The sequence below is a fragment of the Lagenorhynchus albirostris genome, chromosome 14, assembly GCF_949774975.1.
Source record: "Lagenorhynchus albirostris chromosome 14, mLagAlb1.1, whole genome shotgun sequence".
Classification (NCBI taxonomy): Eukaryota; Metazoa; Chordata; class Mammalia; order Artiodactyla; family Delphinidae; genus Lagenorhynchus; species Lagenorhynchus albirostris.
Window position 1 is genome coordinate 40,637,991 of NC_083108.1, and position 21,045 is coordinate 40,659,035.

General features: G+C 35.2%; 1 protein-coding gene across 1 annotated transcript in view; it reads left to right on the forward strand.

Moving 5' to 3' along the window:
- Positions 1 to 1,975: 1,975 nt before the first annotated feature.
- CCDC178 (coiled-coil domain containing 178) overlaps positions 1,976 to 21,045 on the forward strand; it is a 370,210-nt gene continuing 351,140 nt past the window's right edge. Inside the window, exons 1-3 of the mRNA XM_060170501.1 lie at positions 1,976 to 2,030; positions 4,878 to 4,967; positions 13,644 to 13,783. Coding sequence (XP_060026484.1) covers positions 1,976 to 2,030; positions 4,878 to 4,967; positions 13,644 to 13,783 — 285 coding nt within the window. The remainder of the gene's footprint in view (positions 2,031 to 4,877; positions 4,968 to 13,643; positions 13,784 to 21,045) is intronic.

The following is a 21,045-nucleotide window of genomic DNA, read 5'->3' on the forward strand; positions in this document are numbered from 1 at the left end:
GCATTTCCCTAATCACAAATGATGATCAGGATTTTTAAATATGTTTACTGTCACTTGTATGTGTTCTTTGGAGAAATGTCTCTTTAAATCTTTTGCCCATTTTTAAATTGAGTTATTAGTCTTTTTCTGTTCTTGAGTCATAATAATTCTTTATATCTTTTAGAAACTAGACCTTTATTAGATATGTGATTTATGAATGTTTTTGCTCACAGTAGGGGTTGTGTTTTCTCTTTTTTGGGGAGTTTATGTGAGTTTTTAAAAATTGAGCTACAGTTGATGTACAGTGTTTCAGGTGTACAGCAAAGTAATTCAGTTATTTTCACTTTCTTGACAGTGTCCTTTGCAGCACAAAAATTTTTATTTTCATGAAGCCATTTAATTTTTTAAATTGCTTGTTCCTTTGATGTCATATTTACCCCTTCATTTTCTTATAAGAGTTTTATAGTTTTAGCTCTTGCATTTAAGTTTATGATCCATTATGAGTTAATTTTTGTACATGGTTTGAGGTAGAAATCAAAATTCATTCTTTTACATTCATATATTCAGTACTATCTGTTGATAAAAAGACTATTCTTTTCTCATTGAATAGTCTTTGCACCCTTATAAAATTCAACTGACCGTAAATATGGGTTTATATCAGGAATCTCACTTCTATTTCATTGATCTACATGTTTGTCCTTATGCCAGTACCACACCATCTTGATTATTTAGATTTGTAATAATTTTTGAAATCAGGAAGTATGATTCCTCCAACTTTGCTCTTCTTTTTCAATATTATTTCAGCTAATCTGGGTCCCTGGCATTTCCATGTTATGTTTAGTTTGAGAATTTCTGAAAAACAGCAACAACAAAAAGCTGCTGGAATTTGATAGAAATTGCATTGAACCTATAGATCAATTTGAAGAGTTTTGGTGTCTTAACAAAATTGTCTTAGAATCCACTAACACAGGATATTTTTCTGTTTATTTAGGTATTTAATTTTTTCAACAGTTTTGTAGATTCTAGTGAAACTTGTTTAACCAAACAAGTCTTGCACTTCTTTTGTTAATTTTATTCCTAAATATTTTATTCTTTTTGATGCCTTTATTAAATTGTATTTTAGCTGCCTTTAATTTTCTTGCCTAATGACTCTGGCTTCAATCTTCAGAACAGTATTGAATAAAAGTGGCAAAGTGTAGCTATGATTATCTTTTTCCTGATCTTAGAGGAAAAACTTCATTCTTTCCGGTAATATCTGATGTTAGCTGTGGATTTTTCACCTTTGGGAAGGAAGTTTCCTACTGTTCCTATTTTGATGAGTGTTTTTATGATGAATGGGATTGAATTTTGTCAAACACTTTTTCTACATCTATTGAAATGTGTGGTTAGTATTGCATTGATTGACTTTCATACGTTGAAACATTTCTGGAATACATCTCACTTGGACATGATGTATAATTCTTTTTATATGCCACTAGATTTGGTTTGGTAGTATTTTTGAGGATCCATGTGCATAAGGAAATATTTTGTGTATAATTTTATTTTCTTATAATATTTTGTCTGATTTTGCTGTCAGGGTAATATGGGGCTCATAGAATGAGTTGGCAAGTGTTCTCTCCTCTTCTGTATAATTTTTGGCAAAGTTAAAGAAGCATCAGTGAGGCATTCTTTAAATATTTGGTGATATTCACCAGTGAAGCCATTTGGCCAAGGCCTTTTCTTTGTGGGAGGATTTTTTGTTACTGATTTAATTTCTTTACTTGTTATAGTTCTGTTCAGATTTTCTGTTTTTTCTTGAGTCAATTTTGATAGCTAGTAGCTTTCTAAGAATTTGTTCATTTCATCCAGGTTATCTAATTTATTGGTAGAATCTTGTTTATAGTATTCCCTTATAAACCACTCTGTAAGATAGTAATACCCTTCTTTCATTCTTGGTTTTAGTACTTGGAGTACTGTCTTTTGTTTTGTGTTCCCTTGGTTAGTACTCATGGGCGAAATGGCTACTCGGGTCCTTTGCCCATTTTATAATCAGATTATTTGTTTTACTGCTGGTGAATTGTATGAATTCCTTGTGTATTTTGGATATTAACCCCTTATCAGATATATGGTGTGCAAATATTTTCTCCCATTCTATAGGTTGCCTTTTCATTATGTTGATTGTTTCTTTTGCTGTACAGAAGCTTTTTTATTTATTTATATATATATTTTTAACTTTTTATCATTTATTTATTATTGGTTGTATTGGGTCTTTGTTGCTGTGTGCAGGCTTTCTCTAGTTGCGTTGAACGGGAGCTACTCTTTGTTGCAGTGCACGGGCTTCTCATTGTGGTGGCTTCTTGTTGTGGAGCACGGGCCCTAGGCACGCGGGCCTCAGTAGTTGTGGCACATGGGCTCAGTAGTTTGTCACACGGGCTTAGTTGCTCTGTGGCATGTGAGATCTTCTCAGACCAGGGATCGAACCCATGTCCCCAGCATTGGCAGGTGGATTCTTAAGCACTGCACCACCAGGGAAGTCCCTGTGCAGAAGCTTTTTAGCTTGATGTAGTCCCATTTGTTGATTTTGTTTTAGTTGGTTGTGTTTTTGGTGTCATAGCCAAAAGGTCCTTACAAGAACAATGTCAAGGAGCTTTTTCCCTGTGCTTTCTTTTAGGAATTTTATGATTTCAGGTCTTACTTTTAAGTCTTTAATCCATTTCAAGTTAATTTCTGTGAGTGATGTAAGATAGGACTCCAGTTTCATTCTTTTGTATGTAAATATCCAGTTTTCCCAGCAACATTTATTGAAGAGATTATCCTTTCCTCATTGAGTAGTTTTGGCTCCCTTGTCAAATATTAATTGATTGTATATGCATGGGTTTATTTCTGGATTCTCTGTTTTGTTCCACTGATCTATGTGTCTGTTTTCATGCCAGTACCATATTGTTTTGACTGTTAGAGCTTTGTAACACAGTTTGAAATAAGGAAGTGTGATGCCTCTAGCTGTATTCTTCTTTGTCAAGATTGCTTTGGCTATTAGGAGTCTTTTGATGTTCCAAATGAATTTTAGGATTTAAAAAAAAATTTCTGTGAGAAATGCTATTGGAATTTTGATAAGAATTGAATTGAATGGACATTTTAACAATATTTACTCTTCTCATCCATGAAGAGTAACTCTTGCCATTTGTTTGTGTTCTTCAATCTCTTTCATCAGTATCTTACAGTTTTTGGTATATAGATGTTTCAATTCCTTGGTGAAATTTATTCCTAAGCATTTTGTTCTTTTCATGCTATTGTAAATGAGACTGTTTTGTCTGATGTAAATATATATGAGGTCATAAGATATATATATATATGATCAGCTACCTCTGATATCTTTTGGTTTCCATTTGCATGGAATATCTTTTTTCATCCCTTCACTTTGAGTCTCTATGTGCCTTAAAGCTGAAATGAGTCTCTTGTAATAGGATATATATATATATAGTTGTCTTGTTTTTTTTATAATTTGCTCAACTACTCTGTGCCTTTTGATTGGAGAGTTTAATTCATTTACATTCAAAGTGATTATTGATAGGTAAGGATTTTCTAATGGCATCTTGTTGATTGTTTTCTGCCTGTTTTGTAGTTCCTTTGTTCATTTCTTCCTCTCGCTATCTTCCTTATCGAATATAGCGGTATACTCTGACTCCCTTCTTTTTTTCTTTTGTGTATCTGTAATACTATAGGTTTTTGCTTTGTGGTTACCTTAAGGCTTAAATGAAACATTTTATAGATATAACAGTCTGTTTGGAGCTGACAGCAACTAAATTTCAATCACATACAAAATCTCTGCCCTTTTATACCCCACCCTCCACATTTTGTGTTTTTGATGTCACAATTTACATCTTTTATATTTGGTATCTATTAATAAATTATTGCAGTTATAGCTATTTTAGTACTTTTGCCCTTTAACTTTTATACTAGGGTTAAATGATTAATATACCACTGTAGTACTGGAGTATTCTACATTTGAATATATACTTACTTTTACTGATGTGTTTTATATTTTCATGTTTGTGTGTTGCTAATTTGTGTTCTTTAACTTGAAGAACTCCTTTCAGCATTTCTTGTAAAGAAAGTCAAATGCTGATGAACTCCCTCAGCTCTTGTTTGGGAAACTCTTTCTCCTTCATTTCTGAAGGACAACTTTGCCAGCAAAGAAGCTGAGGTCCTCTGCAGAGCAGGCCACTGTAAAGCATGATCACTGCTGCTGCATGACTGATACTGGTAGCCTCTGCCATTCTTCCTTGAGCCAAGCCATCTTTATACTTCTCAGCTTTGCTGATCTCTGCATGGGATGAAACCAAAGATGGTCCTTTGTGCAGTGCCCCAAAAGGATGGGGAAGCTGGTTGCTCACCCTTTCCTAGTGAGAGGAACTATTTCAGACCAGAGAGTTACCTCTTGGCACTGAGCAGTGTGGACCTAGGGGGTGGGATAATGCAGACAAAATGAAACTGTCTTCCTTTCTTTTTTGTGTGGTTATTCTCTGTTGTTGTTGTTGTTCCACTGTGTTGCTGAAGTTTTTTAAGTGGACTCTTGAGCTCTCCCAGAGCTATTTTTGTTTGTGGATAGCTGTCTAATTGTTGAAGTTTGTTGGATGGAGTCTAGGGTCTCCTACCCCACCATTTTGGTGATGTCACTCTGGATGACCTCTCTGCTTTTAACAGCTGCATGCTATTTTGAATACCTTCTTGTGAGAGTTAAGCCAAATGAAAAACACGGAAAACATCTAAAGATATTCTACTGTGGGTTTTGTTTAATATCAATATTTTAGTTGCTTTTTCAAGGACAGCACTTTCACAACATAGTTTTGTACATTATTTTGCTTATTTTAAAAATGAATATTAACTGTTCACTGAAATTTTTGTTTTCTTTTAAAAAGATAATGCCACATCACAAGCTTTGGTTTTATTTGGTGCCCCTAAGGAAGCTGTTGAGATTATTCATGAAAATAAAATGACAAATACTGAAGGTGAGGACTGAATCTAAATTGTATAGTAACCTATATAAGCTATATTTATATTCACTCATTAGTTTGTAATGTCAGTGTTAAATTTTTATTAAGAAATACACTGTAAATATCATTAATAGTTAACAGAGTAATGATATATAAGAATATAATATTTTAATAAATGTTATTAATAGTATATTGTTAATTAAAATTTGGTTCATAAGAATTGTTTACAATTTCAGAAATGTATGAATATTTGAAATAAACATTTTCTTTATCCTTCATGCCAGGACTGGCAAGTGCTAGAAGCTTTCTAGTTCATTGAGGATATGTTTCTTAGAAGAAAAAGAATAAGGACTAATGTTTTTGGTGTGTGAAATCCAGAATTAAAAATTGTTCATTGAAAATCCATGAAACATTAGCTCAGAAAGTGTTTCTGGTATCTTATGTTGTAAGAAGTAGAAAGAGATGATGAAATGTATACATTTTATGTATAGAGTTTCATATTTGTTTCTTCTCAGATCATTCTGGTGGAGAACTCCATATTTATTAAAATATTTAATCTAAATTTTGGTAAATCTCTGCTCTGCAGGTTGTTAGTTTGACAGGAAAAAATTGGTATAAGTTACCCTTCTGATTATTTATCTATTTCTGTTCAATAGAAATCTTGAATAGAATTTTAATGTTCTGGCTTAGAGTTTATTGCCCAATGTTAGTTATGGGCCATAGTTAGTTTTAGACAAATTTTTTAAAATATCAAATTATTGATTTATTAACCAATTAATTCAAGACACTGGAATATACATGTGCTATTAGGGTGCAGAGATATTTAAGAAATGATTCTTATATGGAATGTATAATCTTGCAAGCCAAATAAAATATAATTATACACCAATTAGTACAACACAATAGAAATGGATGGTTGTATAGAGTAACAACAAAGATGACACAAAGTATTTAAAAGGTTTGCAGCCAATTCCAGTTTGTGACCATGGGGTTTCCCCACCACTAAGCCATTCTTGGACACCAGCTGGGTGTCCTACAATTCAACTCAATTCTAACATCAGCTACCCAGAGATAGTGTCAGATCCCATAGGTTAAGGGCTTAGTCCTACAAGTCTACCCCTTGCCCCACTTCAGATGCCAGTCAAAAGCCCAGTTTGTCACATGTGCTTCTGACCAACCACTATAGATTGGTGGTTCCAATTACACCCCTCCCTGCCTTGGTTTTGACTAATCTGCTAGAGTGGCTCACAGAACTCAGAGAAACATTTTATTTAGTAGATCACTGGTTTATTATAAAAGGATATAACTCAGCAACAGCAGATGGAAGAGATGCGTAAGGCGAGATATGGAGGAAGGGCACAGAGCTTACATGTCCTCTCGAAGTGTGCTGGTCTCCCCAAATCTTCATGTGTTCACCAGCCTAGAAGCTCTCCGATGATCTCTATCCTTTTGAGTTTTTATGGAGTCTACGTTACATGGGCAAGATTGATTAAATCATTGGCCATTGGATATTGATGCACCCTCCAGCCCCTCTCCCCTCCCTAGAGGTCGGTGCGGGACTGAAAGTTCCAACTCTGTAATCACAAGATTGGTTCTCCTGAGTCCCCATCCTTAGGTGAGGTCCGAAAGTCACCTCATTAACATAACAAAGGACACTTTCATTGCTCTCATCAGTTAGGAAATCACAAGGGTTTTAGGAACTCTGTGCTACAAACACATGAAGACCAAATATATATTGCTTATTCTAAATCACAGTATCACAGTAGTGTATGACAAATGAATACTGTGGACAAGAATCTTTAGTGTTTCGAGTAACACCAGTTTGTATGGCCGCTAAGAATTAAGAGGATTGTTAATGGATAAGGACAGATTTGAACTGAATCTTGAAGGATGTATTTGTATATGAAAAGAAACGTGAGGAGGGAAATTAAGCAAGAACCACAGAATGAGTCAAATAATGTGATGAAATAACACAAAATACGGAAAAAATAGATTACTTGGACTACAGCATAGGAAAGATTCAGAAATTTAAAGATAATTGGTTAAAATAAAGCTAGAAATGATTGAGGGGCAGTCAAGAAGCATTTTGAATTTCAGGCTCAAAAGTGTGAACTTCATTATTGCTCAGTCTCTGGTCCTATATAGATTCGATTGGAGATATTATGTTACCAAATTCTTTCCTTGAAAGTATGAGTCTGAGTGCACTATGCAGAATTATTTGGTTACAGAAGGAAATATGGAAACTATTCACCTAAACAAATAAGCTGCTGGATAGTTCTCCAGAAAAGATAGGTTTATTTGGGGTCAGCAGATTTGGGGTGTGAAACCACAATGAGCCATGTGCAAGTTCCCCCAAGGCAAGAGAAGGAGAACTCTTTTATATAAGGGAAAAGGATGTTGGGAGGGCTATAGTAAACAAAGAGCCCATGGCTTTTCATTGGCTGAGTCCTTGCCAGGAAGGAAGAGGAGTCCTCCTTCTTGTTGGGCTCTGTTATCATCGCAGGGTGTGAGAACTCTCCCTGCTGGTCTCTTGACTCTAATTGAGGTTTCTGTTTATTAATTGCTATAAAAATGATTATCTTATTATGGTTGGTGCTTAAGGTAATAAGGGTTTGATCTATGAATGATAAACGGATATGAAAGATAGGAATTAAAGAGATTACAAAGGAATTGTTAAGATTTGGTAAACCGACTGGGTATATTGTTACAGGAACTTGAAAAGGAGGATTCAACAATGGTTTAACTGTTGCAAACTTTGATAACGGGAACAGAGAAGTAAGAAAGGAAAGGAATGGAAGATGAATTTAGTTGTAGGAATACTGGCTTTGCGAATGGGTTTGGTCCTTTTAAGACTACCTCTGGCTTGCTGTCCTTGACAAAGTCCAAATGTTTAATACCAAATATATTGGAGATGGGCCTGAAACCGAAATTTTCATCTTGGTATGTCTTTACTCTCTCATCAGTCTTTTATTTGCCAAATAGTTCCTGATTATCGACTCTGTGCCAGACACCATGCTCACTGCTTGGAATGTATCAGATCCCTGCCACCCTGCCACCTCCCTCTGTACATCTCTGTAATCTTCTCCAGCTCTATATCTGGTCATACAAATGTGCTCATTTTCCTCTGTAGCCTTTCTGACTTTGGCATTTTAGTTTACTGATGTCATGAATTTATTTCCTTGTTTGTGGTATATCAGTTTCTCAAAGAGTACATTCTAATTTTACATTCCCATACTGCAAGTCCATCCTTCCCTTCCCTACATTCAGTGCTAGGCTTGGGCTCTAGGAAGGACAGGTTTTGGAATACATTTGGCAAGGAGTTCAGTGTAAAGTTAAGTCTAAAGATGTTTACTTAGGAGTCAAGCACTCAGAGGAGATGACTAAGGGAGAGAATATAAAGGGGAAAGATTATTTCTTACCAAGTAGTCATGATTAAGGAATATGAGGAGAAATAGGCAATGAGGAAGTAAAAGAAAGCTATTAAAGAAGAACATTTCAAAGAAGTATTTTCTACTATATTCTGTATAATGAGTTAAAAGAGAAGGAGAGTGGTACAAGGTTATTGAATTCTGTCACTAGGGAATGGCTGGTGGTCTTTGTAATCAAACAAATTTGTTGAGGTAAAATTTAAGTATAATAAAATCTACTCATTTTAAGTATACAGTTCAATGACTTGACAAATGTATACATCCATTTAACCACCGTCTTAAACAGGATATAGATACTCTTTTCAGAAAGTTCATTCATGTTCTTTGTAGTCACTGTCTCTTCACTCCACCCCTCATATCCACTGATATGATTTTAGTTTTAACATTTAAAAATTTTAAATAAGTGGAATCATTCCATTTGTGCTCTTTTGTGTCCAGTTTCTTTCAAAGACTCAGAAAAAGGTCTGTGAGATTCATCCATGTTGTTGAATATATTAGTAGTTTCAATGTTGCATATATTAGTAGTTGTTCATTTTATTACTCAGTATTATTCCCTTGCATGAGTGCTGTATAGTTTACCTATTCAACCATTGATGGAAATTTGGGATTTTCTAATTTGGGGCTATTATAAATAAAGCTGTTATGAATATTTACACACAAGTCTTTTTATAGATGGATTTTTATTTATCTTGGGTAAATACATAGAAGTGGAATGCTGAGTCATATGATAAGTGTATGCTTAACTTTTATAAGAAATTGCCAAACTATTTTCCAAAAGTCATTTACAGTTCCACCAGCAATATATGAGTTATAGTTGTTCTATATCCTCACTAATATTGGCTTTGCCAGTCTTTCAAATTTTAGGCATTCTAGTGATTGTGAAGTTGTACTGCACTGTTAATTAAATTTGCATTTTTCTGATGATTAATGAAGCTGAGCATGTTTTTACATGCTTATTAGTCATTTGTGTATTGTCTTTTGGAAAATTCCAAGTCTTATGCCCATTCTTTAGTGGATTGTCTTCCTATATAGGAAGTTGTAAATTTTCTCTGCACATTCCAGATATAAATCATTTGTTGGATATATACATGTTTTCTCCCACTCTCTTGCTTGTTGTTTCATTGTTTCATATTGTAATATCTTTTTGAGGCATGATGAATGTTTTGACTTTGATGAAGTCAAATTTATTTTTTTAATGTTTCTCTCTCCCCTCCCTTCCTTCCTTCTTTCTTGCCTGTATTTTAAAAATACTTTTCTATTATGTCCTGGCCTATATTGTTTCTGATGGCAAATATAGCAGTTATTCATATCCATGTCCCCTATATGTAATGTGTCCTTTTGTTATCTGGCTGCTTTACAGATTTTCTCTTCAATTGGTTTTCAGCAGTTTGGCTATGATGTTCCCAGACATAGTTCTCTTTATATTTTAATTGTATGAGATTTGTTGAGCTTCTTGGATGTGTGAATTGATGTTTTTCATCAAAGTTTGAAAATTTTTTGGCTGATATTCTGTTATTTTTCACTCCAAATTTCATTCTCCTCTTCTTGCAGAACCTCAACTTCACATGTGTTGGACTGATGGATTTTTTCCTACAATTCCTTGAGGATCTGTTCTTTTTTGTTCATTTTTCTTTCTCTTCTTCAGATTGGATAATTTTTTAAAATTTATTCTATTTGTTTATTTTTGGCTGCATTGGGTCTTCGTTGCTGCACCTGGGCTTTCTCTAGTTGCGGCGAGTGGGGGCTTCTCTTGTTGTAGGACACAAGCTCTGGGCATGCAGGCTTCAGTAGTGGCACACGGGCTCAGTAGTTGTGGCTCGCGGGCTCTAGAGCACAGGCTCAGTAGTTGTGGTGCACAGGCTTCATTGCTCTGCGGTATGTGAGATCTTCCTGGAGCAGGGCTCGAACCTATGTCCTCTGCACTGGCAGGCGGACCCTCAACCACTGCGCCACAAGGGAAGTCTCTAGATTGGATAATTTTTATCAATTAATCGGCCCATTCATTCTTTACTCAGGGAAAGGTCTCCTTCTCCCTTCCCCCGCCCCCAGTGTATAACAAAACTAAAAGGAACTTTGTTTTTCACAAAAAAAGTTAAAGGTACTTTCTGTTTATCACACAGAGGCTTTGCAAGGAGAAGAAATTATTGCTAAACTTAAGAGCACTAGCTTATTCTACATTTTGGGAAGAAAATCAAGATGTTAAAAGGGATAATCAAATGTGGAAAAGAAATCTGTGTTCAGATAAGTTTTTTACTCAGAGTGCTGAAGTCAGATAAAGGAATGATACAGTAACTGGGGTGATGGATGTAAAGGAATTACATATTCAAATCAGAAGAGAAGGAAGGATGGTAGTGATAAAATCTTAAATTATTGGACCTGTGTGAGTAAATTATGTAAGAATCAAGTTCATCGAGCAAGGAGAGTTGACAGTTAATGAACATAAACTGCCATTTGCCCACACAATCAGGCTGACGGTATTTTTTCTCAAACGAAAGTTTCATGTTGCAGTCTCAACAAACTTCAGCTCTGGCCTAGGTCCAGCAGGATCTTGCCCTTATGCATTGATTCTGAGCGAGGAAATTGGAGTTGGGCAGATTTTTAGAGCGAGTGAGTGTCCTGCCTGAGCTTAATTCTTGAAATACTCACCCTGATCCTTTGTGCACAGGCTTCATGAGGAGGAGCTCTATCCATTTGTGTTTAACTGAAACTGTGGCTTCATTGTATCATGGAATTTTAGGTGAAAATGATCTTATATAACACCCTGCCAACTAGTTCATTTATTCAGTGAGAAATCTGAGGTTAGCAACTGAGTAGTTTTAGCTTAAAAAAGCACAGTTACTTATCAGTCAAGTTGAAAAATGAGTGACCATGGACACCTAGTTTTGTGACCTAAGTGTATCTATAATGTGGGCAAAATTAAAAAGAAGTGGAAAGGAAAGTTTTAACTTACACTGTGCATGTATTAGAATAAAGCAGTAATAAGAACTCCTGAATTCTTGTTCTTTCTTGTGCTGCTTGTGATGCCATGTCTTCTATAGACTTTCAGTGCAAAATTTAACTTCACAGTATTTCATTTTCCCCACTTAACCATATGTAAAATGTTAATCCTAAACCATGGAGTGTGGTGGAAATTAATTAATACTCACCTAGTAGGTTGAGAATGGCACACGTAGAAAAATGTTAAATGAGTCATTGCTATCCTTGTTTTCTCCACATTTAATGAAGGAAAACAATGCTTTTGAGTATAAGGGCAACTGCCTGGTTGCTAAATGTGCTATATTAAAACCTTATTTCTTGGGGAAGGGCAACATGCCCTTATCAGGACGTTTGGATAAGAGATTAATGTGTACTTTTTACCAGCTTATTTTTTGGTCCTTTGACTGTTACAGAGATGAAAAAAACTATATATATATATATATATATATATATATATATATATATATATATATCTGTATGAACTAAAGAGGTAAAATGGAATATAGCACAAAAAAATAGTCATACTGAGTATATGCGTTCACTATGGTCAAAACATAGTAAAATACATTAGAATATCAGCATTGATATCTTGAAGGAAAATTTGAATTTCAAAAACAAGTGATATGTGAAACTTTTGAGAGGTGCCCTGAAATATATTTTAAGAACTGCTTCTCTTTATTTTGCCACATTTAAAAAAATATAAAAACAACCTTCATGGTATTGCTTACACTCTAAAGCCAGAGAGATATAGTTCAAGTCCCAGCTCTCCCACATCCCAGCTCTGTGGAATAGGGCACTTTATATAACCTCTCTAAGCTTTGATTTCCTCACATGTGAAATCAAGAGAATAATCTCATTTCATAAGATTGTTGTGAGGATTAAATAATATGTGGCATCAAAAATACTTAGCACAGGGCTTCCCTGGTGGCGCAGTGGTTGAGAGTCCGCCTGCCGATGCAGGGGACGCAGGTTCGTACCCCGGTCCGGGAAGATCCCACATGCCGCGGAGCGGCTGGGCCCGTGAGCCATGGCCGCTGAGCCTGCGTGTCCGGAGCCTGTGCTCCGCAACAGGAGAGCCCACAACAAGTGAGAGGCCCGCGTACCGCAAAAAAAGAAACAGAAAACAAAACTTAGCACAGTTCCATGTTTGGCACATATTTTAGTGTTCAAAAATGTTTATATATATATATATATATATTTCTATATGGGCTATTATTTTATATATGGGATAGAGTAAACACTTATAAATTAAACACATGCCATTTTGACAGAGATTGCATTTTTGGAGGAGGATATTATGAGATATCATTTAAAGATATTTAAAAGATTGCAGTTTAAATGAAGCTATCTAAAATATTTACTCTATGTGTTGACATTGAAACAAAAGGCACAGACTGGAGGCAACAGCGTTACTCTGTGTTCCTCAAGGTTAACTGCAATGAGGACATCAGACTGTTCTCGTTGAGGCACTGAGCCTATTCTGTGTCTTGCATTTAAGATCAGTGATTGCAGCTGTAATCCAGACCAGTAGAGTTCTTAGAGGCAAAAAGACTGCAAGTAAGCACTTTGGTGGAGTCTTCATGGACAACATTGCTGTGCTTCTGTAACCTTCAGTTGATTCGGAACATGCCAGGATTAGAATCACTGAGGCACATCAGACTGAGTGGATTTTATGATGAGTACAACTTGAATGCCATAGTGAGAACATCAGTCACTCTTCACATGAGACTTCAATTTTTAGAGATGGAAGGTAGAAAATGAGGTTATTATGAGGATGATAGGGACCTGCTTTTACTTTTTTTTCAGCAAGAGAAACCATGCTGGATTTAAGGAAGAACTTCTTCAATGCCTGAGTGGTTAGATATTATTTACATTGGAACATGTGGGGTCTCTTTAAGGGGAGAATTTAAAATACATGTCAAAGTCATTTTTTAAGTGATTCAGGATCTATTTAGAAAAATGGATTAACTGGTTTCTACCTTTTTTCTTTATTTTTTCATGATGCTGTGGAACACTTTAACTTTTTAACTTGCTTGAAGTTTTATTCTTGCCTCTTAGATTTATTTTTATTTGTTACCGTTTAAGTTATAAATGATCATTTTATTTTAGCTTTCAGATTATTTGAAGCTTAATTCTATAATTCTCTGACATTTATCAATCTGTTGATTAAAGAAAATTTGAGTGTTAGTACTAGTAAAGCAGAATACTTTTTGTACATTCTGAACATCAGGGTTTACTATTCTGTATATGACTGTGAACTGATGTCCTCTGTCTGCTTTATCTATAGGGGTGAATGCAGGCATTTACTTTAGCCACCCATGCCGACGTAAAAGCTGTGCTTTAGTAAACATCCCAGCACCATGTGTCAACAAAGTGATTTCACACATTGAAGATGTGGAGTCTAAAATACAGAAGCATCTGAAACAGGTAAGTGATAATTAACATGCTAACATTTTTGTAAGCTCTATAGGGCCTATAAGTGTCTGTTACTTAAAGAACCCGGGGAATTATTATTTTTTTTAATGATTCTTGGACTACTTTATAGAATTTTGGCTCAGTTACATAATTTACTAATCTAGACATGTTTTTGATAGTGTCATTTCAGAAGGGTGAAATGACCTTATTAAATAGATTTTTTTTTCCCTACGTGTTTGTTCTTTATCCACAGGCAATCATGCTAAGTAGTAATTTCCATAGCCAACTTGACTAGTAAATAAATAGCATTTACATCCTTTTTAGGGACACTAAACTGATTAGATGATTAGCTGAGTACATTGGTGTATAAAAGGACAGAATGCCCTCTTTAATGAGTTATTTTGTTCTAAAGAAATACTCAACAGGTCTGTTAAAAGAGAATATAATGATTCTTCCTTTGTCTTTTTAAACTGATGAAGTTTGCCTTTATTATTCTGAAGGGAGTTCAATCTTGAAATTACTGAAACTTTCAGTTATTTTCAAAGGATGATTTAGGAATGATTAAAAAACCTTCTCATACATTTTATTAATATTATGTTTCTAAGCAATTAATGCACAACTATGCTGCCCAGACAGGAAGATAAGTTTGTCAGAGATTTGTGCTATTTCCCTTCCTTCACCGCTGTTACTGGATCTGGCTCTGAGAGAGTTCTGATGGGCCCTCATCATGCTTGATCTAGGGTGTAGTTTCCTTCCAGAGGCATTAGAGTGCCGTCTTTAAGATCACAGCCCTTAGAGCCATATATTCTGTGAACTTAGATGGGAATCGTGATAATAATATTGTGTTAGATAAAGTGCTAGCATATGATATTAGCTATGTGTATTGTTATTTCTACAATATTATTTATATCATTCTGTATTAGTATTATATTTATCTCTGTTGCTTTTTTGTTTCCCCAAACCAGAATACCCCTTCACAGAATGCCTCGCAGGTCACAGGTCTAATGGTGGCGTGGGCCTTGAAGAGTATATTAAATAGATAGAAGAGAATTAATATTAATTAATATGATACACATCACATGTGTTTTAATTAACAATTATGCATGTTGTTAAAAATGATGAAAATAGATTAATAGGTATTTTAATAAACAATTATAGTAACTGTACTATAATAGCTATTATAAACCATTGTAATAACTCAAAACTGTTGTTGAATTGTTAATGTTAGGTCTAACTGATAGATGGAGAAATAATAATTTAAAGTAGTTGAGAGTCTTGTTCAAGGTCATGAGAGAATTGGGATTTGAACACACTCCCTCTTTAACAAAGCCCATGTTCATTACCCAATCCTGCTTGGGATTCTGAGCAGTTAATGAACTGTTAAACACTATGGATAATGCGCCAGCTAAAATATTACCTTAGATAAAAGTAATTCACAAAATAAGCTAAGATATTTTATAGCTTATTTTCAGGAAAACTGAAAAACCAGCCTTTTTGTGTAAATATATTATGTAAATGAGCCAGCTGCTATTAAGTTTGTCCATCCACTCATAGACGTTTAACTGCAATTCTGAATCTTGAAAAGAAAATTTTTCAGAGTAGAGTTACTGTGAACATTTTATCTATACTCCTTTTTGCAAAGAATGAGAAGACATGGAAAAATGATGGAAATAATCACCTGGATAACTTCCTATACAAATAAGAGTTTTGGTTTTATTTTTCTTCCACCTGATTCTCCCAGACTCCTAGAATAGAGATAGTTTTATTTAATTTGGAATGATCTCTACTAAATTGAAAATTTCTTCTTCATTTGATCAATATAAGTCATTAAGATGCTACTATGATTTAAAAGAATGGCTTAGAGAGAAAGTATTTAGAAATCATTCTTTAAAATATAAAGAATATATTGTACAATAATAATAACTGTATCATTAATAACAATGATAATAAAGCTAATGTTTATTAAGTGCTTACTGTATATCATAGGCTGTATTAAACAATTAATATGCATGATTTTATTGAATCTTTATGGAAACCTTGTGAGGTAGAAAGTGCCATTATCCCCAATTATGGATGAGGAAAATGATTGCAAAGGTTGATTTCTCCTTTCTCCCAGAGCTAGCATCCACACTAGGTGTATCTGAGACCTATGACCACTCTGTTCACCACTGTACTGAGTCACCTCTATGCCTGAAGGTATGTCAGCTATGAGGACCCAATAACATGAATGTTAAAATGCTTATACTTGGAAAACGTTGCTTTGCTTACACCATTTTGTATCCGTTTTTAACTCCGAAACCTAATGTTTGATCATCTGACCTTCTTGACCAAATACTTTGAGTTCTCTCATTCTGTTAATTCAAACTTCAAACCTGACACATCTACCATTTCCCATTCTATCATACCCATTTTCTTTTACTTCCTTGCCTAACCAGTTCATCTCTTAAAACACTCACCAATTGGTATATTTGGTCCTTTACTTCTTTATCCTGCCGTCCTTTTAGTCTGACAAAGTGCCAAATCTAATGAGCTCTCTCTGATGGTCAGCCATCTTCACTCCTATACCCAGGTGGCTGAATAGTGATGGAGAACATTACACAATAATCCAAATCTGAGATATTATGCATTCATGGTTTCCAACCTCAATGGGACCTTTCATAGTGCTCTGATATTATTCTATTTGTCAATCAGAACTTTCCCTAGTATTCTTTGGTGGCTACTCTAGTCCTCTCTTTTGTTCAGGTTTCCAAATCCTCCACCTCACTACTCAGTCATCTCTTACTTCCCGAAGAAAATAGGAGATAAAATAACCGAAATGCCTCAAACCCCTGTTATCTCACCTATGCACGTCCTTGAATTCCACAAACATAATTCCCTTTGTCCTTCCATGGAAGATCCCCCCCCCCACAATGGCTCTCCCTTCACCTGTGTTCTGTCTTGTGCCTTTGCAAGGATCTTGTTCCATCAGGCGTTGTTCCAACCATCCTGTGTTCCAAATCTCCTTTTTTATTAACTCACTCCTGTCAATGTTTAAAATATTGACATTTGTCCTGTTTTCAAGAAATTTTTTCATCCCATACATCCCTTTAAATATATCCCCTTTTCACTTTTTCTTCTCATTCTGTGAAACATCTGAAAAGAGTTGCCTAAATTTACTATTTCTGATCCCTCACCTCTCAGTTACCCATTTATTCATTGCAATCTGTATTTGGTCCTCATTATTCTAATGAAAATATCCTCAGAAAAATAACCACTGTTTTTTCTGTTATCTATTGCTACAAGCGTGTGCACGTGCACACACACACAAACACACACACTCTAAAACTTCGTGGCTAGAAGAAGCATTTATTTGGTTACCATTGAGCAGTTTGTTCTGGGCTCAGCTGGATAATTTTGTTGGTTCTTGCCTGGGGCCGATCATGTGGCTGCACATATCTGCTAAGTCAACTGGAAATAGAGATAAGAATGGCCTCGCTCACATGCCTGGTGGTTGGGAGAGTATTTTAAGAGGACAAATCTCAATGGGTAAGTGCTTAGTAAAGCTTTGCTTGTGTTATGTTTGCTCAAGTCCCACTGGCCAAAGCCAAGCCTATAATCAGTCCCCCTGTTAATGCAGTAGAGTATTAGAGAAAATGTGGATGCCAGGAGACATGATTCTTTGGGAACTATTTATGTAGCAATCTATTAGCTAGTCCATTGGCAACACGATGAACCATCCATCCAAATGCAAACTATAATCACCAGCTCCCCAAAAGTTTTATTCCATAATGGTATCATGCAGACGTCCATGGTCACACATACTGCAAAAGATCTGACGCAGGCAGTATTTCTTAGGTGCAGCTTCTTTTTGACCCAGAAATATATGAATTAAAATGAGAAGTTAAATACTGTTCCTGCATACTTAGCATACAGAATCATCACAAAAAACATTCTCATTTACATAAGGGGAGGAATGAAAGGCACATAGCTTTCACTAATGCATAAAATTTTGAAATTTATCAGAGCACATGATGTTAGGTCTACCACACCTGGAGCCAAGGAATGTTTCTTGGTTTAGGACTCAGTTCTGCTTCCTGGGAATAGTTTCTGAATTTGTTGTTCTCCTTGTCTCTTTAATCTACTATCAGAGCTCTTTGCTCTTTGATTTTCATAATAGACCTGAATAGCTATCTCAGGCTTTTTCCTGTATTAGTCTGCTCATGCTGCCATAACAAAATACCATAGACCTGGTGGCTTAAACAACAGAAATTTATTTTCTCACAGTTCTTCTAGAGGCTGGAAGTCCAAGGTCAAGGTGCTGTCAGTGTTGGGTTCTATTGGGGAATCTCTTCCTGGTTTGTAACCAGCCTCCTTCTCATTGTGTCCCCACATGGCCTTTCCTCTGTGTCCATATGTTGAGAGAGAGCTCTGGTGTCTCTTCCCCTTCTTATAAGAACACAGGTGTTATTGTATTAGGACCCCACCCTGGTGACATCATTTAACTTTATCTGCTAATATAGTCACATTGGAGATTAAGGCTTCAACATATGAATTTTGGGGGCAGACAGCTCAGTCCATAACACTGCCATAATAAGCTGGAAGCTCAGAAGCTTTTTTGTATTTTGAACTCTCTTGTTTTTTAGGCCAAAATGTTTCAATTCTCCTAAGGACTTCGGGGTTTCATATTAATCTCATTGGGTTTAACCCCACAACTTAAAAGCTGTGGCCATATTCTTTTTTTTTTTTATTTAACATAATTTCTTTTAGTTAGGTAATTTTTTATATTCTCCTAAATAGTATTGGTTTTTTAAAATAAACTTTATTTTAGAACAGATTGAGACGTCTAGAAAAATTGGGATGATGATACAGAGATTTCATATATACTTACATTGCATAATCTCTTACATTAGTGCAGTACATTTGTAGTATGGTACATTTGTTGTAATTAATGAACCAATATTTGTACATTATTACTAACTGTAGTTCATACTTTATTTTAATTTCTTTAGGCTTATTTGAGATGAAATTCACGTAACATAAAATTAACCGTTTTAAAGTGAACAACTTGGCAGCATTTAGTACATTCGCAAAGTTGTGCTGTCACCACTTCTATCTAGTTCTAGGACATTTTCACCACTGCAAAATAAAGCCTCACACACATTAAAGATTTAATCCTCATTTAACTCTCTACTCTGGCCTGGCAACCACACTCTGCTTTCTATTTCTATGTATTTACCTTTTCTGGAGTTTTTGTATAAAGGAGATCATACAATATGTGATCTTTTGTGTCTGGCTTCTCTTGCTTAGCATAACATTTTCAGGTTCATCTGCATTGCACCATGTATGAGTACTTCCTTTTTTATGGCTTAATAATATTCCACTGTATGTATATACGACAATTTGTTTAACTGTTCATCTGTTAATGGACATTTGGGTTGTTTCTACCTTTTGTCTATTGTAAATATGGCTGAAATGAACCTTCATATACAAGGATTTATTTGAGCACCTGTTTTCAATTCTTTTGGGTATATACCTAGGGGTAGAATTACTTTGTCATATGGTAGTTGTATGTTTAACTTATTGAGAACCACCAAACTCTTCTTCATAGCTCAAATATTTTTGTTCTTGAGTTGTGAGAGTTCTTTATATATTTTGGATTACTAGACCCTAATCAAATATATGATTTGTGAACATTTTCTCCAGTTACGTAGGTTGTCTCACTTTCTTGATCATGTTCCCTAATGTACAAAGGTTTTTAATTTTGACGAAGTTCAGTTTATCTGTTTTTTCTTTTGTTGCTCATGCTTTTGTTGTCATATCTAAGAATTCATTACCAAATCCCAGGTGATGAAGATTTACCTTTATGTTTTCTTCTTTGAGTTTTATGGTTTTAGCACTTATATTTAAATCTTTGATACATTTTACGTATAGGAGACATGTATATCCTTGGAGTCAAAGGTAAGATAATGGTGGATTAAAAATGACTACCCTCCTCCTTTATACCTCCTTCCATTGACAGTCTGTTCTCTCAACCTTTAAACATAGACTGGACTTGTGACTTGTTTTGAACAAATATGTCAGAAGAAATGTCATATAACTGCTAAGCAAAGTATCAAGAAGCCTTGAAGCTTCCGCTTTCACTCTCTTGCTGCTGTAAGTTCCCCAGGTAAAGAAGCATAATCTAGCCTCTTGGAGGATGAATGACCAAGTAGAGAGACAGACCCAACTCACAGCAAGCACAAACCATCAGACTTGTGAGTGAAGTTGTTTTGAACCATTCTATCCTAGTCAAGCTGCCAGATGACTGCATTAGTTTGAGGTCACATTAGTGACCATAAAAACCACACAGCTGAGCCCATCTTACATGGTGACTCACAAAATTATGAGCAAATAAAACGGGGAATATTTATAGCCACTAAATTTAAGAGTGGCTTATTATGCAGCAGTAACTTATGCATTGTTGAATACGACACTGAAATGTACAGGCACGTGTGCGTATACACCACATTAAAGTGAGTAAAATGGAAAATTTTATTCTGTGTAGTGTTGAAAATGAAACTGTTGACCACTTTCTCCCTCTGGAAAAATCCCATTTCTATTTTTTTTTTTAATGTCTTTTGCTAACTTGACTCTAACAGGCTTTATTCCTATTTTGGTAGATATTCCCTTCAGTCTGTATGGCAGATCATTTTTCCTCTGACCATATTGAAAATACTCGTGCTCCCCAGACATGTCCTCTTCTCATTTTACTCTCCCTTTGGATAATACCATTTGAATGTATGTTATTTTATTTATGTACTGTATGCTTATACCAATTTGAGATTCCCAGCTCAGATTTCACTTTTTTAATAAGACCCGTATACCCAATGCCTACTGAACATCTTTTTATATATATCTTTGAAGCACCTCAAATTCAAAACATATGAAAGTAGTTATTTCTTTCTTCTGTGTTCCCAGGTACAATTAAAGGAACATTATTCACCCAGTAACCTAAGCCAGAAAGTTGATTAATTATAATGACTGTTCACTTTTCCTTTATATACAATTACTAATTTTTTGGTTTTTTAAATTTAATTTTATTTTTTATACAGCAGGCTCTTATTATTATCTATTTTATACATATTAGTGTATATATGTCAATCCCAATCTCCCAATTCATCACACCACCACCACCACCCGCCCTGCTCTCCCCTCCTTGGTGTCCATACATTTGTTCTCTACATCTGTGTCTCTGTTTCTACCTTGAAAACCAGTTCATCTGTAGCATTTTTCTAGATTCCGCATATATGCGTGAA